The sequence below is a fragment of the Hypanus sabinus genome, chromosome 12, assembly GCF_030144855.1.
Source record: "Hypanus sabinus isolate sHypSab1 chromosome 12, sHypSab1.hap1, whole genome shotgun sequence".
Lineage (NCBI taxonomy): Eukaryota > Metazoa > Chordata > Chondrichthyes > Myliobatiformes > Dasyatidae > Hypanus > Hypanus sabinus.
Genome location: NC_082717.1, coordinates 27,764,566 through 27,787,063, shown reverse-complemented (window position 1 = coordinate 27,787,063; position 22,498 = coordinate 27,764,566). Strand labels below are relative to the sequence as shown.

General features: G+C 39.8%; 1 protein-coding gene across 7 annotated transcripts in view; it reads left to right on the top strand.

The window, feature by feature from the left end:
- LOC132402718 (CAP-Gly domain-containing linker protein 4-like) overlaps positions 1 to 22,498 on the top strand; it is a 332,263-nt gene that overhangs the window by 234,435 nt on the left and 75,330 nt on the right. For 6 of the 7 annotated variants that reach the window (XM_059985680.1, XM_059985681.1, XM_059985679.1 and 3 more), the window contains 2 exons: positions 573 to 696; positions 22,309 to 22,373. In XM_059985680.1, the coding sequence (XP_059841663.1) occupies positions 573 to 696; positions 22,309 to 22,373 (189 nt within the window). The remainder of the gene's footprint in view (positions 1 to 572; positions 697 to 22,308; positions 22,374 to 22,498) is intronic. The other variant, XM_059985684.1, reaches the window with a different exon arrangement.

Below are 22,498 nucleotides of genomic sequence, written 5' to 3'. Positions count from 1 at the left end.
ATAATCATGTATAATATACATAATAGATTTACAAACATACCTGTTATTTATTATTATATTTTATTTGTTATTTCTTTCTGTCTCTGCTAGATTATGTATTGCATTGAACTGCTGCTGCTAAGTTAACAAATTTTCAAGTCACATGCCAGTGTTAATAAACCCGATTCTGATTCTGAATTCTGAATAGTGTGAATTAGATATTATGGTGTTGCTGGCTTGACTCCACAATAGTTTTATTTTACATTTGCAAGTGTTATAGAGATCGACTCTGGCTTCTAACCCATTCATCACTATTCTGTTTCCTTGCTTGGTGTAAAACAGGCATCAACCACCCCCATTAATAAAAAGACCTTACTGTTTTAGGCAGCCATTAAGGGTAATTGAAAACTCATCTGATCTGTCTTACAGCTATACAGCTTACATGTATAGTTTTGGATTGGGTTCCCAAAATTGAAAAATTGCAGCCATTTAATGACAGTCAAATATCACCCTAGAGTATTTGATTCAGGATGGGTGTGTAGCTTAAATTGTGTTATTAATGTTGTGCAATTCTTACTTGTGTCATTTCATAGGTTATTGGTATGGGATTGAGTTGGATAAACCAAATGGCAGAAACAATGGCTCTGTGGGGGGCGTGCAATATTTCACCTGTCAACCAAAGCATGGGGTGTTTGCACCTCCATCAAGAGTTCAGAGGTAAGGGACGTGAATTCTATCTGCTGGACATAATTTAAGCATAGAGGTAAACAAAATGAATAGAGTATTTGATTCATGTTATCAGTTCTAAGACCTACCATGTAATTGTGGAGAAAATCTAAATAACAAATTAAACCATACCAACTTTATTTTTTTTAATTAAAGATAGCATGCTTCCTTTGATTGTTCTCTAAATTAAGTACGTAATAATTCTTGCTTGCATTCTCATCAACAATTTTTCTATGGAAATTTAATTGATAACAAGTATCATAGTGGATGCAAGATAATAGAGTAAATCATTAATGAACTTTCTCTCAGTTAATGTGTAGGCCTCCATTAGTCTCGATAGACCATGGATTTCTGCCTTGGAAAGTTTTTTTTATGCAAGACCGGCAGTTGCCCAAGTTGCAAGTCTCCCCTCTCCATGCCACTGGTGTTGTCCAAGGGAAGAGCATTAGGACCCATACAGCTTGGCACCGGTGTCAGCGCTAAGCAATGTGTGGTTAAGTGCCTTGCTCAAGGACACACATGCCGCCTCAGCCAAGGCTCGAACAAGCGATCTTCGGATCACTAGACAAGCACCTTAACCACTTGGCCATGCACCAACACCCTCAGTTAATATACATACACACACACACACACACACACACACACACACACACACACACACACACACACACACACACACACACACACACACACAGACACACACACACACACACACACACACACACACAAACACACACAGATATATAGTGTACAAATTCATAATCTGACTATCTTGGTACAACTGACAGCATTCAGGCATTCTGCAGAGAGAGAAAATGGGTGTAAATGAAATTATTATTAATCTTAGAAACAGAACTGGCCAGTTTTGACACAGACAAAACAAGTAACTTACCTGAAATTGTCTGCACAAGAGACTGCAGATGCTGGAATCTGGAATAATAATCAAATTTCTGAAGGAACTCAGTGAGTAAGGCAGTACTGTCAGTGGGTTCAGCAATCTGAAATATGTTGAGTGTTAACACCTGCTATGTGCTGGAAGATGAGGCTCGATCCCTTCAGCTTGTATCTGGCCTCATTGGCACAGTGTAGGCTGTAACAGAGAAGCTGCAGATATAATAGAGTGGAAGTGGATGAAAAATGAAAGGGAGAGGCAATGGAAATGTCAGGAAGTCACCACAGGTTGAATAGAATATTTTGGCATAGTGCCACATCGAATCAGTAGAAAGATGTGACATTGGATCAGAAGATATTGAATCCTTGTGGGTTGAGTTAAGAAACTGCAAAGGGAAAAGGACCCTGATGATATATATACACAGACCTCCCTACAGTAGCTGGGAATTGGACCATAGATTACAATGTGAAATAAAAAGGTGTGTCAAAAGGGTAATGTTACAGTCACGGGAGATTTCAACAGGCAGGTCAATTTGGAAAATCAGTTTGGAAATGGATCTCAAGAGAGTGAGGTTGTTGAATGCGTACGAGATGGCTTCTTAGAGCAGTTTGTCATTGAGCCTACTAGAGAATCAGCTATACTAGATTGGTGGTTATGTAATGAACCAGAGGTGATTAGGGATCTTAAGGTAAAAGAACCCGTAGGAGTCAGTGATTACAATATGATTCAGTTCATTTGAAATTTGATAGAGAGAAAGTAAAGCAGGAGTATTTCAGTTGAGTAAAGAAATTGAAGTGGTATGAAAGAGGAGTTGGACAAAATAAATTGGAAGGAAATGCTGGCAGGGATGACAGCAGCCAGCAATGGCATGAGTGTCTGGGAAAAATGAGGAAGGTATAGGATAAATGTATTCCAAAAGCAAAAAAAAAATACTAAATAGTAAAATAGTACAACTGTGGCTGACAAGGGAAATCAAAGCTTTGTTATTACAAAGTGAAGGGCATACAACAAAGCAAAAATTAACAGGAAGACAGAAGATTGGAAAGCTTTTAAAAACCTACAGAGAGCAACTAAAAAAATCATTAGGAGGAAAAAGATGAATTATGAATGTAAGCTAGCAAGCGATATCAAATTGGATAGTAAAAACTTTTTCAAGTTTGTAAAAATTAAAACAGAGATGAGAGTGGATATAGGACTGCTAGAAACTGAAGCTAGAGAAATAATAGCAGGGGACAAGGAGATGGCAGATGAACGAAATGAGTATTTTGCATCAGTCTTCACTGTTGAAGACACAGGCACCAGATGTTGAAGAGTGTGAGGGAAGAGAAGTGAGTGCAATTATTATTACAAAGGGGAGAAGGTGCTCAAAAAGCTGAAAGACCTAAGGGTACATAAGTCAGCTGGACCAAATGAACTGCACCTAGGGTTCTGATAGAGGTAGTGGTAGAGATTGTGGAAGCATTAGTAATGATAATTCAAAAATCATCAGACTTGGGCATGGTGCTGAAGGACTGGAAAATTGGAAATATCACTCCACTCTTTAAGAAAGGATGAAGGCAGCTGAAAGAAAATTATAGACTGGTTAGCCTGACATCAGTGGTTGGTAAGGTGTTGGAGTCAATTGTTAAGGATGAGGTGATGGATTACTTGGTGACAAGCATAAGGTAGGACAAAGTCTGTATGGTTTCCTTAAGGGAAAAGCTTGCCTGACAAACCTGTTGGAAGTCTTTGAGGAGATTTAAAGTAGGATAGATAAAGGGGATTCAGTGGATGCTGTATATTTGGACTGTCAAATATACAGTCCAAAGGCTTTTGACAAAGTGCCACACATGAGGCTGCTTACCAAGTTAAGAGCCCATGGTATTACAAGGAAGTTACTGGCATGGTTAAAGTATTGGTTAATTGGTCGGAGACAGAGAGTGGGAATAAAAGGATCCTTTTCTGGATGGCTGCCAGTGACTAGTGGTGTTCCGCAAGGGTCAGTGTTGGGACCACTTCTTTTTATGCTGTATGTCAATGATTTAGATAATGGAATAGATGGCTTTGTTGCCAAGTTTGCAGATGATACGAGAATTGGTGGAGGGTCAGATAGTGTTGAGGAAACAGGGAGGCTGCAGAAGAACATGGACAGATTAGGGAAATAGGCCAGAGAGTGGCAAATGAAATACAATGTTGGAAAATGCATGGCCATGCACTTTGGTAGTAGAAATAAATGTGCAGACTATTTTCTAAATAGGGAGAAATTCAAATATCTGAGATGCAAAGGGACTTGGGAGTCCTTGTGCAGAACGCCCTAAAGGTTAACTTGCATGTAGAATCAATGGTGAGGAATGCCAATGCCATGTTAGCATTCATTTCAAGAGGTCTAGAGTAGAAGAGCAAGGATGTGATGCTGAGGCCTCACCTTGAGATTGTGAGTTTTGGGCCCCTCATCTTAGAAAAGATGTGCTGGCATTAGAGAGGGTCCAGAGGAGGTTCACAAGGATGATTCCAGGAATGAAAGGGTTATCTTACAAAGAACATTTGAGGGCTCTGGGTCTGTGTTCCTTGGAATTTAGAAGGATGAAGGGGGATCTGATTGAAACCTTTCGAATGTTGAAAGGCCTAGACAGAGTAGATATAGAAAGGATGTTTTCCATACTGGTGGATTGTAGGACAAGAGGGCACATCCTCAGGATAGAGGGGCACCCTTTCAAAACAGAGATGCAGAGAAATTTCTTCAACCAGAGAGTGGTGAATTTGTTGAATTTGTTACCACAGACAGCTGTGGAGGCCAGATCGTTGGGCGTATTTAAGGCCAAGCTTGATAGTTTCTTGATTGGACATGACTTCAAAGGTTATGGGGAAAAGGCCAGGGAGTGAGGCTGTGGAGAGGAAAAAGGAATCAGCCATGATTGAATGATGGAACAGACTTGAAGGACTAAATGGCCTAATTTGGCTCTTACGTCTTGCGGTCTTATGTTTGGTTTCTCCATGACAGAGGAGATATTGGGAGTTTGAATACAATATGTAGATTGAAAGAAGCGTAGATGAATTATTGTTTCACCCAAAATGATTCTGCAGTTTCTTAGTTGAAGGGGTGAGATAAAAGAGCAAATGCTGTATTTCCTGTGGTTACAGGAAGAGTGTGTGAGAAGGAAAGGTGGAGATGGAAGAGCAGTACATAGAGTCACAAAAGACATAATCCTTTAAAATTTTGAAAGGGAGGTAAAAGAAAGATTTGTCTGGTTGTGGAAGATATGGAAGATGATGCTACATTTGTTTCTCACAGTGAGCTATCTCAACATCTGGTGAATAGGTCTCCAAAGTACATTGCAGGTCATTGTGAAATAATTATGAAAAATAATATGAGCAGACAGCTGATGTGCATTGTACCAGAAATAAAAAAAACTTGTACTGTGCAATGAGATGATTATCAAGAATACTGAGATCTGACAATAAAGTCAGCACACACTTTATAATTGAATTATTTAAATTTCAAAACCTGCAAGCAATAAATATTTCATCTAATTTATTATAAGATCTTAACAATGCATTGCAGTTCAGTAAACTGGTCATATTATCATGAAAACTGTTTTAATTTGGGAATGACTATAAAAAGTCAATTTTAAGCATATTGCAGAAAGAAGCAGAAATTTTAAAATATTTTAATGTCATCCAAAATAGAAGTTTCGGTAGCAAACTATATAGTCTATCACTTCTCTGCTGCTTCTGCCTCTGGGCCAAATCTTCTCTAAAGTTCCCGTCTACTTCCTCTCTAAAAACTCATCTAACTGATGACAAATTTCCTTCTCCTTTGGTGCTTTTCACACCCCACATTCAGTGAGAATTTTCATGGATTTTCTCTCCTCAGATACTGCTTTACTCTCTTTCCAATTACCCTTCTTATGAAAAAAACTATTTATTCCTACAATATATTCTTGTGTAAGCTTCCGCCCTTCTATAATTTCTTTCTCCAATCCATCCTCTGGTTTTATGTTTCACAATTGTGTTTGAAAGGGGTATGTCTGCTCAAGTGTGTGAAGGTCGGCCTGTGAGAACAGCGGGAGAGTTTAAAAAGCAAGCAGATTGAGAAGGGGAAGGTAATTTCTTTGGCAGTTTGAACAGGGCACGACTGCACAAGTGCATGAAGGAGTTTAAAAAGTGAGCAGATTAATGGAGCGGGTGATGGAGTGGAGGGAGACAGAGTAGGAAGGCTTTGGCTCGAGAGGCTTCAGCGAGCAGAGGCTGAGGATGTGTTTGGTCCCAGTGGGGTAAGGCCATGTAAGCTCCTTTAATTAATCTAATTAACTTAGAAGTATGTAATGGAGGCAGAGTCAAGACAGTCGAGTGCTGCATTTGCAGTATGTAGCAAGTCAGAGCGAGCACTATTATTCCTGATGACTACACCTGTAAAAGGTGCATCCAGCTGCAGCTCCTGACAGACCGAGTTAGGGAACTGGAGCTGGAGCTGGAGCTGAATGAACTTCGGATCATTTGTGAGGCAGAGGCAGAAATAGACAGGAGTTTCAGGGAGACAGTCACCCCTAAAAGTCAGGAGACAGGTAGCTGGGTGACTGTCAAGAGAGGGAAGGGGAATAGACAGGAAGAACAGAGCACCCCTGTCGTCGTCCATGTAGAGACCAATGACGTAGATAGGAAGAAGGAGGAGGTCCTGCAAAGAGAGTTTAGGGAGTTAGGTGCAAAGTTGAAGGACAGGACCTCCAGGTTTGCAATCTCAGGATTGCTACCTGTGCCACGTGCTAGTGAGACTAGAAATAAGAAAATAATGCAGCTAAATATGTGGCTAAGGAGATGGTGCAGGAGGGAGGGCTTCATGTTTCCGGGCAATTGGACCTTGTTGCAGGGAAGGTGGGACTTGACTTGTCCCAATGGGACGGTTTGCACCTGAACTGGAGGGTGACTAACATCCTTCCGGAAGATTTACTAGTACTGCTCTGGGGGGGGTTTAAACTAGATTTGCAGGGGGAGGGGAAATAGAGTGTTAGAGCGGATAGTGAGGTGGAGGAGGATAAAGGTCATGCAAGAACTGCAAGTATAATGCATGGAGTAAAGCCAGATTTAACATATAAAGAGGCTTTGAGGAAAGAGAAGCAGAATAACGGGTATAAAGGTAGAAGGGCTAAAGTGCATGTACTTCAATGCAAGAAGCATCAGGAACAAAGGTGATGAACTGAGAGCGTGGATACATGGAATTAAGATGTAGTGGCCACTACAGAGACTTGGCTGGCACCAGGGCAGGAATAGATTCTCAATATTCCTGGATTTCAATGTTTTAAAAGGGATAGAGAGGGGGGAAAAGGGGAGAAGGGGTGGCATTACTGGTCAGGGATACTATTACTGCTACAGAAAGGGTGGGTAATGTAGCAGGATCCTCTTAAGTTAGTATGGGTGGAAGTCAGGAACAGGAAGGGAGCAGTTACTCTACTTGGAGTATTCTATAGGCCCCTTGGTAGCAGCAGAGGTACCGAGGAGCAGATTGGGAGGCAGATTTTGGAAAAGTGCAAGAATAACAGGGTTGTTATCATGGGTGACTTTAACTTCCCTAATAATGATTGGCACCTGATTAGTTTCAAAGGTTTAGATGGGGCAGAGTTTGTTAAGTGTGTCCAGGACAGATTCCTGTCACAGTATGTTGACAGGCCATACTAGATCTAGTATTAGGTAACAAACCAGGTCAGATCACAGATCTCTCAGTGGGTGAATATCTGGGGGACAGTGACCACCACTCCCTTGCCTTTAGCATTATCATGGAAAAGTATAGAATCAGAGAGGACAGGAAAATTTTTAATTGGGGAAGGGCAAATTATGAGGCTATAAGGCTAGAACTTGCGGGTGTGAATTGGGATGATGTTTTTGCAGGGAAGTGTACTGTGGACATGTGGTCAATGTTTAGGGATCTTTTGCAGGATGTTAGGGATAAATTTGTCCCAGTGAGAAAGATAAAGAACAGTAGCGTGAAGGAACCATGGGTAACAAGTGAGGTGGAAAATCTAGTCAGGTGGAAGAAGGCAGCATACATGAGGTTTAGGAAGCAAGGATCAGATGTGGCTATTGAAGAATATAGGGTAGCAAGAAAGGAGCTTAAGAAGGGGCTGAAGAGAACAAGAAGGGGTCACGAGAAGGCCTTGGCGAGTCAGGTAAAGGAAAACCCCAAGGTATTCTTCAATTATGTGAAGAACAAAAGGATGATAGGAGTGAAGGTAGGACCGATTAGAAATAAAGGTGGGAAGATGTGCCTGAAGGCTGTGGAAGTGAGCGAGGTCCTCAATGAATACTTCTCTTCGGAATTCACCAATGAGAGGGAACTTGATGACGGTGGGGACAATATGAGTGAGGTTGAACTTCTGGAGCATGTTGATATTAAGGGAGAGGAGGTGTCCCCTTAGTCCCCGGATTAGTCCCCGGGGCCTGACAGAATATTCCTCAGGCTGATCCACGAGGCGAGGGAAAAGATTGCTGAGCCTCAGGCTAGGATCCTTATGTCCTTGTTGTCCACGGGAATGGTACCAGAGGATTGGAGGGAGGCGAATGTTGTCCTGCTTGTTAGGGAAAGTCTGGGTAGTTATAGACCAGTGAGCCTTACATATGTGGTGGGAAAGATTCTTTGAGATAGGATCTATAGGTATTTAGATAATCATGGTCTGATCAGGGACAGTCAGCATGACTTTATGAAGGGCAGATCATGTCTAACAAGCTTGTTAGAGTTCTTTGAGGAGGTGACCAGGCATATAGATGAGGGTAGTGCAATGGATGTGATCTACATGGATTTTAGTCAGGCAATTGATAAGGTTCCACACGATAGGCTTATTCAGAAAGTCAGAAGGCATGTGATCCAGGGAAGTTTGGCCAGATGGATTCAGAATTGGCTTGCCTGCAGAGAGCAGAGGGTTGTGGTGGAGGGAGTACATTCAAAATTGAGGGTTGTGACTAGTTCTGTCCCACAAGGATCGGTTCTGGGACCTCTGCTTTTTGTAATTTTTATTTACAACCTGGATGATGGGGGTAGAAGGGTGGATTGTCAAGTTTGCAGATGACACAAAGGTTGGTGGGGTTGTGGATAGTGTAGAGGACTGTCAAAGATTGCAGAGAGACATTGATAGGATGCAGAAGTGGGCTAAGAAGTGGCAGATGGACTTCAACCCGGAGAAGTGTGAGGTGGTACACTTTGAAAGGACAAACTCCAAGGCAGAGTACAAAGTAAATGGCAGGATACTTGGTGGTGTGGACGGAGCCCTGAAAGTTGCCTCTCAGGTGGATTGGGTAGTTAAGAAAGCTTATGGGGTGTTAGCTTTCATAAGTCCAGGGATAGAGTTTAAGAGTCGCGGGGTAATGATGCAGCTCTATAAAATTCTGGTTAGGCCACACTTGGGAGTACTGTGTCCAGTTCTGGTCACCTCACTATAGGAAGGATGTGGAAGCATTGTAAAGGGTACAGAGGAGAATTACCAAGATGCTGCCTGGTTTAGAGCGTATGCATTATGATCAGAGATTAAGGGAGCTAGGGCTTTATTCTCTGGAGAGGAGGATGAGAGGAGACATGATGGAGGTATACAAGATATTAAGAGGACATTAAGATAGAGTGGACAGCCAGTGCCTCTTCACCAGGGCACCACTGTTCAATACAAGAGGACATGGCTTTAAGGTAAGGGGTGGGAAGTTCAAGGAGGATATTAGAGGAAGGTTTTTTACTCAGAGAGTGGTTGGTGCATGGAATGCACTGCCTGAGTCAGTGGTGGAGGCAGATACATTAGTGAAATTTAAGAGACTACTAGACAAGTATATGGAGGAATTTAAGGTGGAGGGTTATATGCGAGGCAGGGTTTGAGGGTCGGCACAACATTGTGGGCTGAAAGGCCTGTACTGTGCTGTGCTATTCTATGCTCTCGGTAAAAAGTTAAGGGTTTGGATCTGGGAGTGGTAGGTAGTTGTCAAGTGGATAAGTGATTTGAGATACTTACTGCTAGTGCATAATCTGAAAGCATAAATTATCTGATGTTCAAATATTTGGCCTTAATGCTGCAAATTAAAAAAAACAGTTTATAGCATGCTTAGGAAAATAGTTTGTATCATGAAATTGTTGCTTAATCAAAACAATACTGACAAGTCTTGTCATCTTTGAATAGCATAGAAAAATGGCGACAAATAGCTTAGAGCAACAGAACAAATATACAAATTATTGGAATGTTGAGCCATGTGAGTACCTTATTTTTAGCACTAACAATAATAACAAAATTGTGAAAAATCCAAAAGCAAAATGCTTTAGTCACCTAAGATCTGAAATTAAACGAGTATTTCCAGCATGCTTATTCTAAGTCACTTGGTATCCTTTGGGTTTCTGTTCCGCAGTTTCATGCTTGCAAATGTGTAGTTATTATTTGTATTGCACAACTGGACATTCTGAAAGCACTTGCTGAACAGTGTATATCTCACTTTATGTTTCATGATTAACGATGTACTTCTGCTAACAGGATCACAGCCTTTTTGTCCATTTAGCTCCTGGTTTTCATGCTGAAATTTAACTGTTATCTGTTATCAAATGGCAAATACCTACCACTGAAGCATATCCCTTAACACCTTGCCTTAAGAAAAATTCTGTCAGTCTCAGATTTGTTATGGACAATTGACTTAGCAATAATTGTCATTTATGGAAGAAAGTTTGAAACTTTCGTCACCAATTGAAACTTAGTTTTAAGTTTTAGACCATAGTTCTTTGTCTTGGTATGCTGATTGAGATACTTACTGCATCCGTTCATATTAATCTTTAGCCTAGATTTCAGGGAATGCAACCTAGTCTTCTTAAGTACTAATTTGTTATTTGCTTCCTGGAGTATAAGTATCATTTTGGTAAACCAACTCCACCCTCCATCAAAAAAAACAATATATTCTTTCTAGGTTGCAACGCCCAATACAAGAAATAGTCTAGCTGTAGTTTGTGTGTGTGTGTGTGTGTGTGTGTGTGTGTGTGTGTGTGTGTGTGTGTATGTATATATATATACACACACACTTAAATACATAGGTTCCTAATATAGCTAGAGAACTTGAAAACTTGAAAAGAGGCCAGTATTTTGTATGTGCATGTGATTTTAATGACTCCTCCCTCCTTTGACCATCATTATTTACAGAATTGATTTTCTGGTCCTTCATTATCATTATGGATTGCCAAATCCATTCATTATATATTCATATATAACTAGTTATGTACATAACCATATAACACTTGTTATGTATCTACATATGTTCTCAGTTTATGCAGCTGATAGAGTCAAGGCATGAGAAGAGCCTTCCTGTTGGATAAATAAATTGAGTTAGGATGACAGGAAATATTGCTGATTAAAGTACTGGTTTATTTTGGGAGTGCTCTGGCCTTCCCAACAAAGGTACATAACTGCCAAGGGAAAAGAACAAAATCGTCTGGTGATTTTCTCCTCAATTTTGATGGAGCCAGTTTCCAAGTAAAATAACACATCAAAAAGGTTTGATTTCATAACCCTGATTTTAAAAGCACTATACACCAATTTTATTTTTAAATGAGGTGAGCACTTAAGATGTGCTTAACACTGAATCATGGAAGAAGGGAACTTGATTCCTTCAGAAACTGCATTGGTTCACATTTTTGACTTGCTTCAGCAATTATTTCATTGCATAAATGCTCGGTTGCTCTTTGCTGTCTGAAATACCAACTCATTATTGTCAGAGGAAACGGTGAGAAAAAATTAGGCTGTTGCTGTTAACTTGGAGCTGGGAGACAAAGATGTGAGACCATGTTAACTTTAATCAGATTTTTTTTTCTGCCTTTCCAGCAAAGCCCAACATTAGTTGTTGCTTGAAACGTTGATTCATAGTGAACAACTGCTGTCAGAGGATGGAAGTATGTGGAGGTGAAGAACTGAGCACTCTATTTACAGGTGGTCGAGGGGATACTGCTTTGAAATGCTAGAGGTAGATGTCTGACTTAATAGATTGAGAACATGTGCTTGTGGTGGTGGTGGAACTGAAATTTTAAGTGGTCTAGACTTAAGAAAAATAAGATTGGAGTAGGTTTATGGGAGGAGGGGAGGAGAGGATGAAGAAGAAGAGTTGCCCCTGGGAGATGAAGCAGGGTGACTGGAGTCTTGAGGAGAGGGAGAGTGGGGACTTGAAGGAGAAATGACATGCTCTCTAATCAGGGTACATCCTAGTAAATCTCCTCTGCACCTTCTCTGAACCTTCTACATCCTTTCTATGACAACCAGAACTGAACACAACACTGCAAATCTGCTTTATAGAGCTGCATAATCAGTATTTGCATCAATATTGACTGAGGAAAAGACCAAAAAACATAGCAGTAGAATTAGAGCATTGCTCCACAATTTGATCACGGCTGATTTATTATCCCTCTCAACCCTATCCTCATGCCTTTTCCTTTTAACCCTTACTAATCGAGAACTTATCAAACTCTGCTTTAAATATACCCTATGACTTGGCCTCAAGAGACACAGAGGATAGGAGGATTAATGTGGAGCATGCTGAATTGGTGGGAAAATTTGAGGTAATGAAAGGAGGTAGTGCTGGGTCTTTTAATTAACATTAAGATGGATAAGTCCCCAGACCATTATGGTAGATACTCCAGGCTACTGAGAGAGGCAAGCCATAAAATTGCTGAGGCCTTGAGCAATATCATGATGTCCTCTCTAGCCACTGGCAAGGTTCTAGAGGACTGGTGAGTAGCTAGTTTTGTTCCATTATTCAAGAAGGGAAATAGGGATAATCCTGAAAATTACACACCATTGAGTCTCATGACTATGGTAGGGGAAGTACTGGAGAGAATTCTTAGGTATAGAATTCATGAGCATTTGGAAATCCATGGCCAATTTAGGGACAGTCAGCTTAGCTTTGTCAGACTCAGATTTAGATTTATTTATCAGATGTACATTGAAACTTACAGTGAGATGCATCATTTGCATTACTATCTAGCACACTCAAAGATGTGTTGCAAGCAGCCCGCAAATGACACCACACTTTCTGATGCTGATATAGCATGACCACATTGTTCTACAGAAACATCCTGTTTGGGCAAGTTGTTCCTCACTAACTTACTGAGTTTTTCAAGAAGGTGTTGAAGGGGATTGATGAAGGTAGAGCTGTGGATGTTGTTTATATGGATTTCTGAAGGTTCAAACAAAAGATTAACATAAGTGGAAGCCACAGTGAATTAGATTCAGAATTGGTTTGCTCATAGACAACAGTGGATAGTTGTCAATGTGACTTATTCTGGCTGGAGACCTATGACTAGTAGTGCTGGGACTGCTTCTTTTTGCATAGTATGCCAATAATTTGCATTATGGAATTGATGAATTTGTGGCCAAGTTTGTGGAAAATTTGAAGATAGGTGGAGGCACAGTTAGAGTTGAGATAGCAGGGAAGCTGCAAGAAGACTTGACAGATTAGGAGGATGGGCAAAGAAGTGGCAAATGGAATCCGGTGTCGGGAAGTATATAGCCATGTACTTTGGAAGAAGGAACTAAAGGTGAAATGGAACTTGAATCTCCTTGTGCAGATCCCTGAAGGTTAATTTGCAGGTTGAATTGGTGGTGAGGAAGACAAATGTAATGTTAGCATTCATTTTGAGAGGACCAGAATATAAAAGCAAGGACATGAGTATTGTGAGCAATTTTGAGCCATGTATTTAAGAAAAAATGTATTGACATTGGAGAATATTCAGAGGAGGTTCATGAGAATGATCCTGAGAATGGAAGGCTTATTGTTCAAGGAGTGATTGATGGCCGTGGGCCTTTACTCACTGAAATTTAAAAGAATGAGGAGGGGGAATCTCATTGATACTTATCAAACATTGAACAACCTGGATAGAATGGTTGTGAAGAGGATGTTAGGGAGTCTTGGGCCAGTGTGCATAGACTCAGAAAGGACTGACATTGCTTTAGAATGGACATGAGGAGAAAATTTCTTTAGCCAGAAGGTGGTGAATCTGTGGAATTCATTGCCACTGGCAGCTGTCGAGGCCATGTCATTGAGTATATTTAAGATGGAAGTTGATAGGTTCTTGATTAGTCATGGTATGAAAAGCTATGGGGAGAAGGCAGGAGGATGGGGTTGAGAGGATAGTGGATCACCCATGAAGAAATAACAGAACAGACTCGATGGGCTAAATAGCCTAATTCTGTTCCTATGTCTTATGGTTTTATGGACAATGAACATCCACCCTGAGAAGGAAACCAAGACTTTGGTGTGACATCTCATCCATAAAGTGGCACCTCCAATAGTGCTGCATTTTCTCAGTATTGCACAGTTGTATCAAACTGGATCTTAACCTCAGGTCTATAGAACAGAGGTTAAACCTACAACTTTGTTTCCAGAGTGCTTCTAGCAGAGATGTGGCTGACACTTCTTCACTTTGTCCATCTATGTGCAGATATTTTACACCATTTTCTGTCAAGATTTTGAATTATTCAGGTTTGTTTATTGTGCTCCTCTAGTCTGTCCTGCAAAGAAGGGGTTATAGAAGTTATTTTTATTCATCAGTTTTTCAATTAAGGTTAAAATGGTGAAAGTGAAAAAGCAAAGCATTTCAGTAGTTTATTTCCGGATAAGCAATTGAAGTATTTGACAACACATTTTTGTATTTTAAAGTTCATTTTCTAGATCAGAGTGAAAGAAAGTGAGATCAATGAGATGGTTTGAACCATCCTCAACCTATCAAGTGCTCAGGATGTGAAAACTAATCTTGATTAACTTAGTGTCAAGTAAATAGTAATGTAAAAAAATGGCCAAAATGTTGGTAGAATTTAAGAAAAAAATAGCCCAATTCATTTTCCTTTCCTAGAAATTATTTTCAATCAAATGAAACAGCATAAAATATAAAGAACATAGCCAGCACCTTTACACTTTTCATTTTAGTCTTGTTTATGCTGGATTCTCTTGACCCTTTCTGCAGTATCTTTAAAGATTTTCCATTCAATTTTGTTGGGCAGAAAAGTTATTGCTTTAATTATGTTGCTGCATATTTTGAGAGCAATGCTTGGGTCTTTCAATTGCTTGTCATTGGATAGGGTTATGGGCTTTAATCTGTTTCTGCAGTGGTGTAGATAAATAATGAACGGCTGCTGTGACCTCATTAAGCAGTGATCCATCCATCAGGCAACACATGGATTGCCTTATGACCCTGATGTGTTGCAAATCTTCCAGTGTAGCAGATGTCATTTTGTGCAAGGATACATTTGTTCTCTTTAGTAATTACAGTGGATTCCAGTTAATTGGGACATGTCAGGATCAGTACATTTTGGCTCAATTAAGCGGCGGCCCCAATTAGCTCAAGTTTCATGGAAATAGTTAAAAGTACAAAGAAAACAAGCCCACATTTAACTAAGTAAAGAAATACGTATCTGAATGAAATACAGAACAACTTAGAACACTATCAATACCTCTATAGTACTATAAAACTGTGTATTAATTCCTAATAAATACACACAAAATGCTGGAGCAACTCAGCAGGCCAGGCAGCATATAGATAAAAATACAGTTCATGTTTTGGGCTAAGACCCTTTGGCAGGACTGGAGGAAAAAAGATGAGAAATAGATATAAAAAGTGGGGGAGGGGAGGAAGAAACACAAGATGATAGGTGAAATTGCAAGGGGAGAGAAAGAACTGGGAAGTTGACTGGTGAAAGAGATACAGGGCTGGAGAAAAGAGAGTCCAATAGGGGAGAACGGGAAGCCATGGAAGAAAGAAAAGTGGGGAGGATCACCGGAGGGAGGCGATGAGCAGGTAAAGAGATAAGGTGAGAGATGGTAAAGGGGATGGGGAATGGTGAAGGTGGTTGGGGAGAGGAATTACTGGAAGTTCAAGAAATCGATGTTCATGCCATCTGATTGGAGGCTACTCAGATGGAATACAACGTGTTGTTCTTCCAACCTGTGTGTGGCCTCATCGCAACAGTAGAAAAGGCCATGGATTGACATATTGGAATTGGAATGGGAATGGGAAGTGCAATTAAAATGGGTGGCCACTAGGAAATGCCCTTCTCCTTCACTAATCCCCACCGCCTTCTTCAACAGCCCAAAAAGTCGACTGTACTTTTTCTGATATTGGGTGCCTGGCCTGCTCAGTTCCTCCATCACTTTGTTTGTGTTGCTTGGATTTCCAGCTTCTGCAGAGTTTCTCTTATTAGTTCCTAATAGTTATCAATGGAGGAATTCATCTGCTGTGATTGACTGTAAATGAACAAATTCAGCGCAGACTCCTAGTGCAGATAATGAACTGGCTTCATGCAATCCTTTAGATGATTGCATCATCCAAATCTTATATTTTAATCGTAGCAGTCAAGATGATTGTTGATACCTTCAAATTCTTTGTAATTCCTAACTTGCTGAAGTAGTGAAATCATGTCATTTTTACTCTTGGCCATTTCTAGCATCTGTTAAGACTGAAGATTTGAAACCACGGTTAGCAAAACAGTTAAAAATCGTCTTACTGTTTATTTTTTGCCTACTATCAGTGACAAAAATCACTGCTTTTTGAACTCAAGCACATACAACTGGCGGTATTTAAAATCTGATCACTCTAGACAAGGTTTAGTGTCTAATAGCCACACAAGTGCATGTAACTGACGTTAGTTAGAAACTATTCTCCTGGCCTAATTAAGTAGCATAGTGTCCCAAATAAACAAAGTGAATCCACACTATTTTCTCAATTTATTTTTTTGTTCTTTAAGAGTTGTCCCAAATAAATGGCTGCCCTCATTAACCGGAATTACTGGAATCCATTGTATATGTCTGGGAAAAATAGCAATGTTGGGTAACCAGTGCTATTCCTTGTTGGTAACTTACCCGATACCGTTTGTCACAATTATAAGCTGTCTCATCACAGCCAGACTTATGATGAAAATATTACGAGTAGTTGTCACGTTACAATCAAAATATTAATGGAAGAATAGTTAACACAATCCCATTAAATATAGTGTTTGCTATTTTAGCAAGTGTATTAAATTGATTATTTGTAACTGGTTACTGCTCTAGATAACATAAAACATAAATTTCACATTAGTAAATGAAGGATGTAAACACTACATTCACAGGTGTGTAATGTTAAGGCTGAGAAATTTAATATTGACCATGATGTGGTCCTAGTGTGGTGTAAGGGTAATGCTATTACACTGCCAGGGACTGGAGTTAAATCACTACTGTTGGCTGAAAGGAGTTTCTGTGTTCTCCCAGTGACGGCATGGATTTCCTCCAGGTCCTCCAGTTTCCTCCCACTGTCCAAAGACGTAGGGGTTAGTAGGTTAATTGGTCACATGTGTAATTGGGTGGCGAGAACTCATTGGGCCAGAATGGCCTGTTATCATGCTGCACCTCTAAATAAATAAATAAAATTTATTGCTGTTTTTCAGCAAGAATGCATAATTTTTAATGGTTAGTGACTAAACATCCTTTTCTTCAAATGAAACATACATGAGCAAAAAATAACTACCTTGAAATTTCTCCAACATATGATAAGATTATACAGAAGAACAGAACAGACAATACCAGTGGTGGTGACATCCCCACAGCTGGCATGGGCACCATTGACAAAGGTGCTACTAAACCCATGGAGGACAAAGCTGGAACACTGGCTATACCAAATGCTGGTATTGTTGGAACAGCCACTGGTGCTTGTTTCATGATGGGAGGCAGTGACTAGGAAAGCTGATGACCCTGTAGTTTTAGCTTGATCAATTTCATGGCTACAGAGAACTCCATTTGATCCATCTTCCGGTCATTATTCTGTCAGCCAGATCCATATCTGTGCAAGAACAGGCGGAGCCAATCCAGACTGAAGAAAGAGATTTTGTGTCTGATCACTGGTAATCATTCCACCAGTTGGTTTAATGCTAAGAAACTGCTGGTCATGCTTAGCTCTTTCTTCTACTGTAGTGGCACAGATATCCAGGCCCCCCGCAACAGCTGTTGGAAACTGAGCCATGCTTCCTTTTATTTCAAGGCATTAGCGGATTCCCCATCTTGCAAGGGCTGGCCGAGTGTTGCTCGGCGGCAGCAGTAGCAGCAACTTACTGCCTTCCCCTCCGTCTACTTTGCAACAGAACAACCTCTCGATCTGCCGCTGCCTATGTAAGACAACACAGTGCGAAAGCACCACCAACCCTCTTCTCCGCTCGTGACCTAGTGTCTGATGATAAATGCTCCTCTTTCCCCTCCCCTCCCCACTGCCACTGCCTGAAGAGCTTCCCGTCCCTCCTCTCTCTGACATTTTTGCCCTCAGCCAAGCCCAGCGCTGACCATCCACATAATTTTCCTGCAAATTTCCATTTCCAGTACTGATCCAGACCTCAGTACTGAACCCCTTATCAAGAACAGCACAAACCCACTAACTGTCATTTCCCTCAATAGCAGTCTTCCCAACCAGATATGTATCCTCCCAAAGCCCACCTATCCACCCCCCATGGTGAACTGTTTTCCAAACTGATGATTCAGAATCCCCACTGATCTCTAGGCAGCCTACTCTCATTGTAAGCCTTAAGTGTATTAGTTTGATCTATGAAACTCTCTCCCTCCTCATATATAGGTAAATTTGGTCAGTCTCAAAGTTTTCTAGCCACAAAGTCATCTTTGGCTCACCTTGCTATGATTACATATTCTTGTCCACTCTGACCACCTTGCTACTAATCAATGGCCAATAACTCTCATTTTTTCTGGAATGCTTTTTGTGTCCCCTTTGTTGTGCTTGATCATCAATCTCCTTTGAAAGACATTGACTGCTCTGAATCTGGCCCAGTGGATGTTCTAAATTATAAACAATTGATTAAACTGTTCTTGTTATGTTAATTAATAGCTGGAATATTACCTTTTTTTTTAATCAGGGACTTGCTACTCATAATAATTCCGAAGGTCAGAGACAGCCCCAGATGACTGTAATTTCCTCCTAACTATTTTAGTCATCACCAGATTAACTCTGAACCTTCCCTGCAAGGCAATTCTTCTGATCACTAATTAATACAATGAAAGAAACTATAAATGCTTCAAACTAAGTTTAATTCTAAAATCAAAATTTACTAAACCTTGCAAAGAAATCTACCTTAAACTTTTTCACTCTTGAAAATCCTGGTATTTGTCTTTGTGCCTCCAAGAGATTCTGCCAGGTTTGGACATTGGAAATCAAATGTAAATAGCTTGCCAAATATTATACTTCATTATATATTTTCATTGCAACAGGAAGCTAGGTGCAATCAAAATGAAAAATCTGCCTTTAAGATTGCACACTTTATTTCTGTCTAATGCTAAAGATGTGTTGTGATTAATCACGTGAGAGAAGTGATGGACAAAAATAAGGAGAACAATAAGCAACAAATTTCTGCCTTGCAGCCTGCAATCTAATCTCTCTAAGAGTTAGTGTACAGATAATGGATGCCTTTGTGATGATCTTCCAAAAATCCCTATATTCTGGAATAGTCATAGATGATTGGACAATAGCAAATGTGATGTTGTCCCTCAAGACAGGCAAAAAAGAGAGAAAATAGGAAGTTACTGGTTAGTTGGCTGGACATGTTATTGGGTAATATACAATTCAAATGTAATAAGCCACTTAGAAAGTAATCATGTAATTTGGTAGAGACAATGTAGTTTTGATGAAAGGTATAAGAGAGTTTTTGAGGAGGTATCTAGGAGGAGGAATCAATGGATGTAGTATTCCTGAATTTTCCTGAAAGACAATTGATAAGATGCCAAATGAAATGTAATTACATAAAGTAATGTCAAAATCAGAATCAGGTTTATTATCACCGGCATGTGACGTGAAATTTGTTATCTTAGCAGCAGCAGTTCAATGCAATTCATAATCAGGCAAAGAGAAAAAAATAATAATAAATAAAATACAATAATAAATAAGCAAGTAAATCAATTACATATATTGAATAGATTATTAAAATGTGCAAAAACAGAAATAATGTATATTATAAAAAGTGAGGTAGTGTCCAAAGATTCAAAGTCTATGAACTGGATGGCAGAGAGGAAGAAGCTGTTACTGAATTGCTGAGTGTGTGCCTTCAGGTTTCTGTATTTCCTACCTGATGGTAACAGTGAGAAAAGGGCATGCCCTGGGTGCTGGAGGTCTTTAATAATGGATGCTGCCTTTCTGAGACACCGCTCCCTAAAGATGTCCTGGGTACTTTGTGGGCTAGTGCCCAAGATGGAGCTGACTAGATTTACAACCTTCTGCAGCTTCTTTTGGTCCTGTGCAGTAGCCCCCACCCACCACCATACCAGACCAGGTGCAGCCGGTCAGAATGCTCTCCATGGTACAACTATAGAAGTTTTTGAGTGTATTTGTTGACATGCAAAATCACTTCAGACTCCTAATAAAGTATAGCCACTGTCTTGCCTTCTTTATGACTACATCTATATGTTGGGACCAGGTTAAATCCTCAGAGATCTTGACACCCAGCAACTTGAAGCTGCTCACTCTCTCCACTTCCAATCCCTCTATGAGGATTGGTATATGTTCCTTCATCTTACCCTTCCTGAAGTCCACAATCAGCTCTTTCGTCTTACTGACATTGAGTGCCAGGTTGTTGCTGCAGCACCATTCCCACCGGTTGGCATTATCTCACTCCTGTATGTCACTTGAGATTCTACCAACAATGGTTGTATCATCAGCAAATTTGTAGATGGTATTTGAGCTATGTCTAGCCACATAGTCATGTGTATCAGAGAATAGAGCAGTGGGCTAAGCACACACCTCTGAGGTTCGCCAGTGTTGATTGTCAGCGAAGAGGATATGTTATCACGAATCTGCACAGACTGTGGTCTTCCAGTTAGGAAGTCAAGGATCCAATTACAGAGGGAGGTACAGAGGCCCAGGTGGGATTTGGTATGATAAAACAGAAAACAGATAAGGAATAATCAGGTTGATTTCAGGTTAGCAGGCTGATTCTGTGGAGTGCTATTTGGTCTTTAGCTGTTTGGATAAAGAGTCAGTCATTTAGGACCATGAGGAAATATTCTTTACTTATTGTGTAGTGAATCTTGGGAATTCCTAATCATGGGTGGCTGTGGATGCTGAATTGTTAAATATGGTAAAGGCTGACACTGATACTAGTAGATTTAGTAGAGAAATAGTAGATTTCTCAACACTAGTAGATTTAGATGGGAAAGTGGACAAGATGTAGCCTTGATATTTTTAAATGCTGGAGAAAGCTTGAGGGGCTATAAAGCCTACTCTTGCTTCTTACATTTTTTTAATTGCACCCAGATATGCCTAAATGAAAGAAATAAGGCATGAAGATTCATTCATTCCTAATGACTGATAAAGTCACTTTAAAAAAACTATTCTGAAGCTAACAAAGAATATGAAAATCATAAGTTGTATAATTGCTACTTTGTATCCCCTACATTTTTCTTAGGCTGGTGTCTCGCCAGTTAATATGTGGTTAATACAATGAAAGTTTATCTTGCCTGTGCAGGTCATTACGCATTGAAGCTCCGCAAGATAATTTAATGTTGATTGGTCCATCAGAGAGCTCTCATTAAGATCTATACTGATGCATCAGCCTGACTTTGTGATGTATAATACCTCTTTGTTCCCAACTCCTGAGAACATAAAACTTTGAAAATATATGGAATAATTAAAAGAAGATTACAATTACTGGATTAATATGAGCAAATTGATGTTAATCGTAGCAACTGCAACAATAATGTTATGTTGGTGAATCTGACTGTTCTTGGCCTTAATGTGCAATGTACTTTGAGAATATTGGTCGATAAGTGCACAATAAAAGTCTTCCTGTTAGGGAAATTAACCTGATTCACTGAATTCTTTGGGGAGAAAGTATGCCCTTTCTAAATGTTTCAGCAGCTTGGGGATAGTGTTATTCTAAGTACTGTTGTAGGAAATTATTCAGAAGACAAAATTGTCTTGAAAGTAATGATTAAAATTCCATCAACACTGAAAAAGTACTTATTTAATTAGTTGACATTTATGGATTCTTCTGGGCAATTATGAGTCATTTACATAATCTTTTTAAAGGAAATGAAAAGATTCAGAGATAATTTCTAATTGCTTATTCCTTACCTCATGTACAACAATGAGAAAAATGTGCTTCTAGAATATCACTAAGAATACATGCAGGGCCTGTTTGTTTGGCTGCCAAGCACCTGAAAGTACCAACTGTAGGATTCACTGTGCAGATTGTGCTCAGTTGCTCGAAAAAAAGTAGAAAATATGTCTCAGATGCACAGTACAACTATGTAGCAAAAATGAAGGGTGAATGTCTCGTTATGACATTTTGAAGATAGCTGATGGTGGGCTTTTAGAGCAGAATATATCTGTGTACATTACCTGCTATATTGGGCTCTACATCAATGAAGCTTTTGGTTATGGGTTTCTAAGGTTCCTTTAAAGGCATTGCTCCTGCAGCTATATTTTCTTCCTATCATTTTTCATTGGGTATGGTGGAGATTTTCTCTTGTATATACCCAATATGGAGGACAACTTTGTCTCTATTTTACTGGCAAAAAAAACCCCCTTTATTTCAAATGGTACCTTCAACAATCTTTCCCAAATCTGGTATTAATATAAACCAAATCAACCTTAATATGAAAAGATTTCTTCATCTAACAGCCCCATTCCAACTGGGAAGCTAAAAATGAAAGTTGACATCATAAATTGCTCTTGACAGGATTCATTTTAAAGTGTGAATCTATCTGTTCTTTCCCTATAGGGCAACAGAAGCATTGGATTCCTTCTCAGATATTCCAACCAGCAGATTCAATCAATCAGTTATAGGTAGGTAATTGATTTAGACCATCAGATGATAAGATATAGGAGCAGAATTAGGTAATTTCGCCTATCAAGTCTGCTCAGCCATTTCATCATGGCCGATCCAATTTTCCTCTCAGCCCCAATCTCCT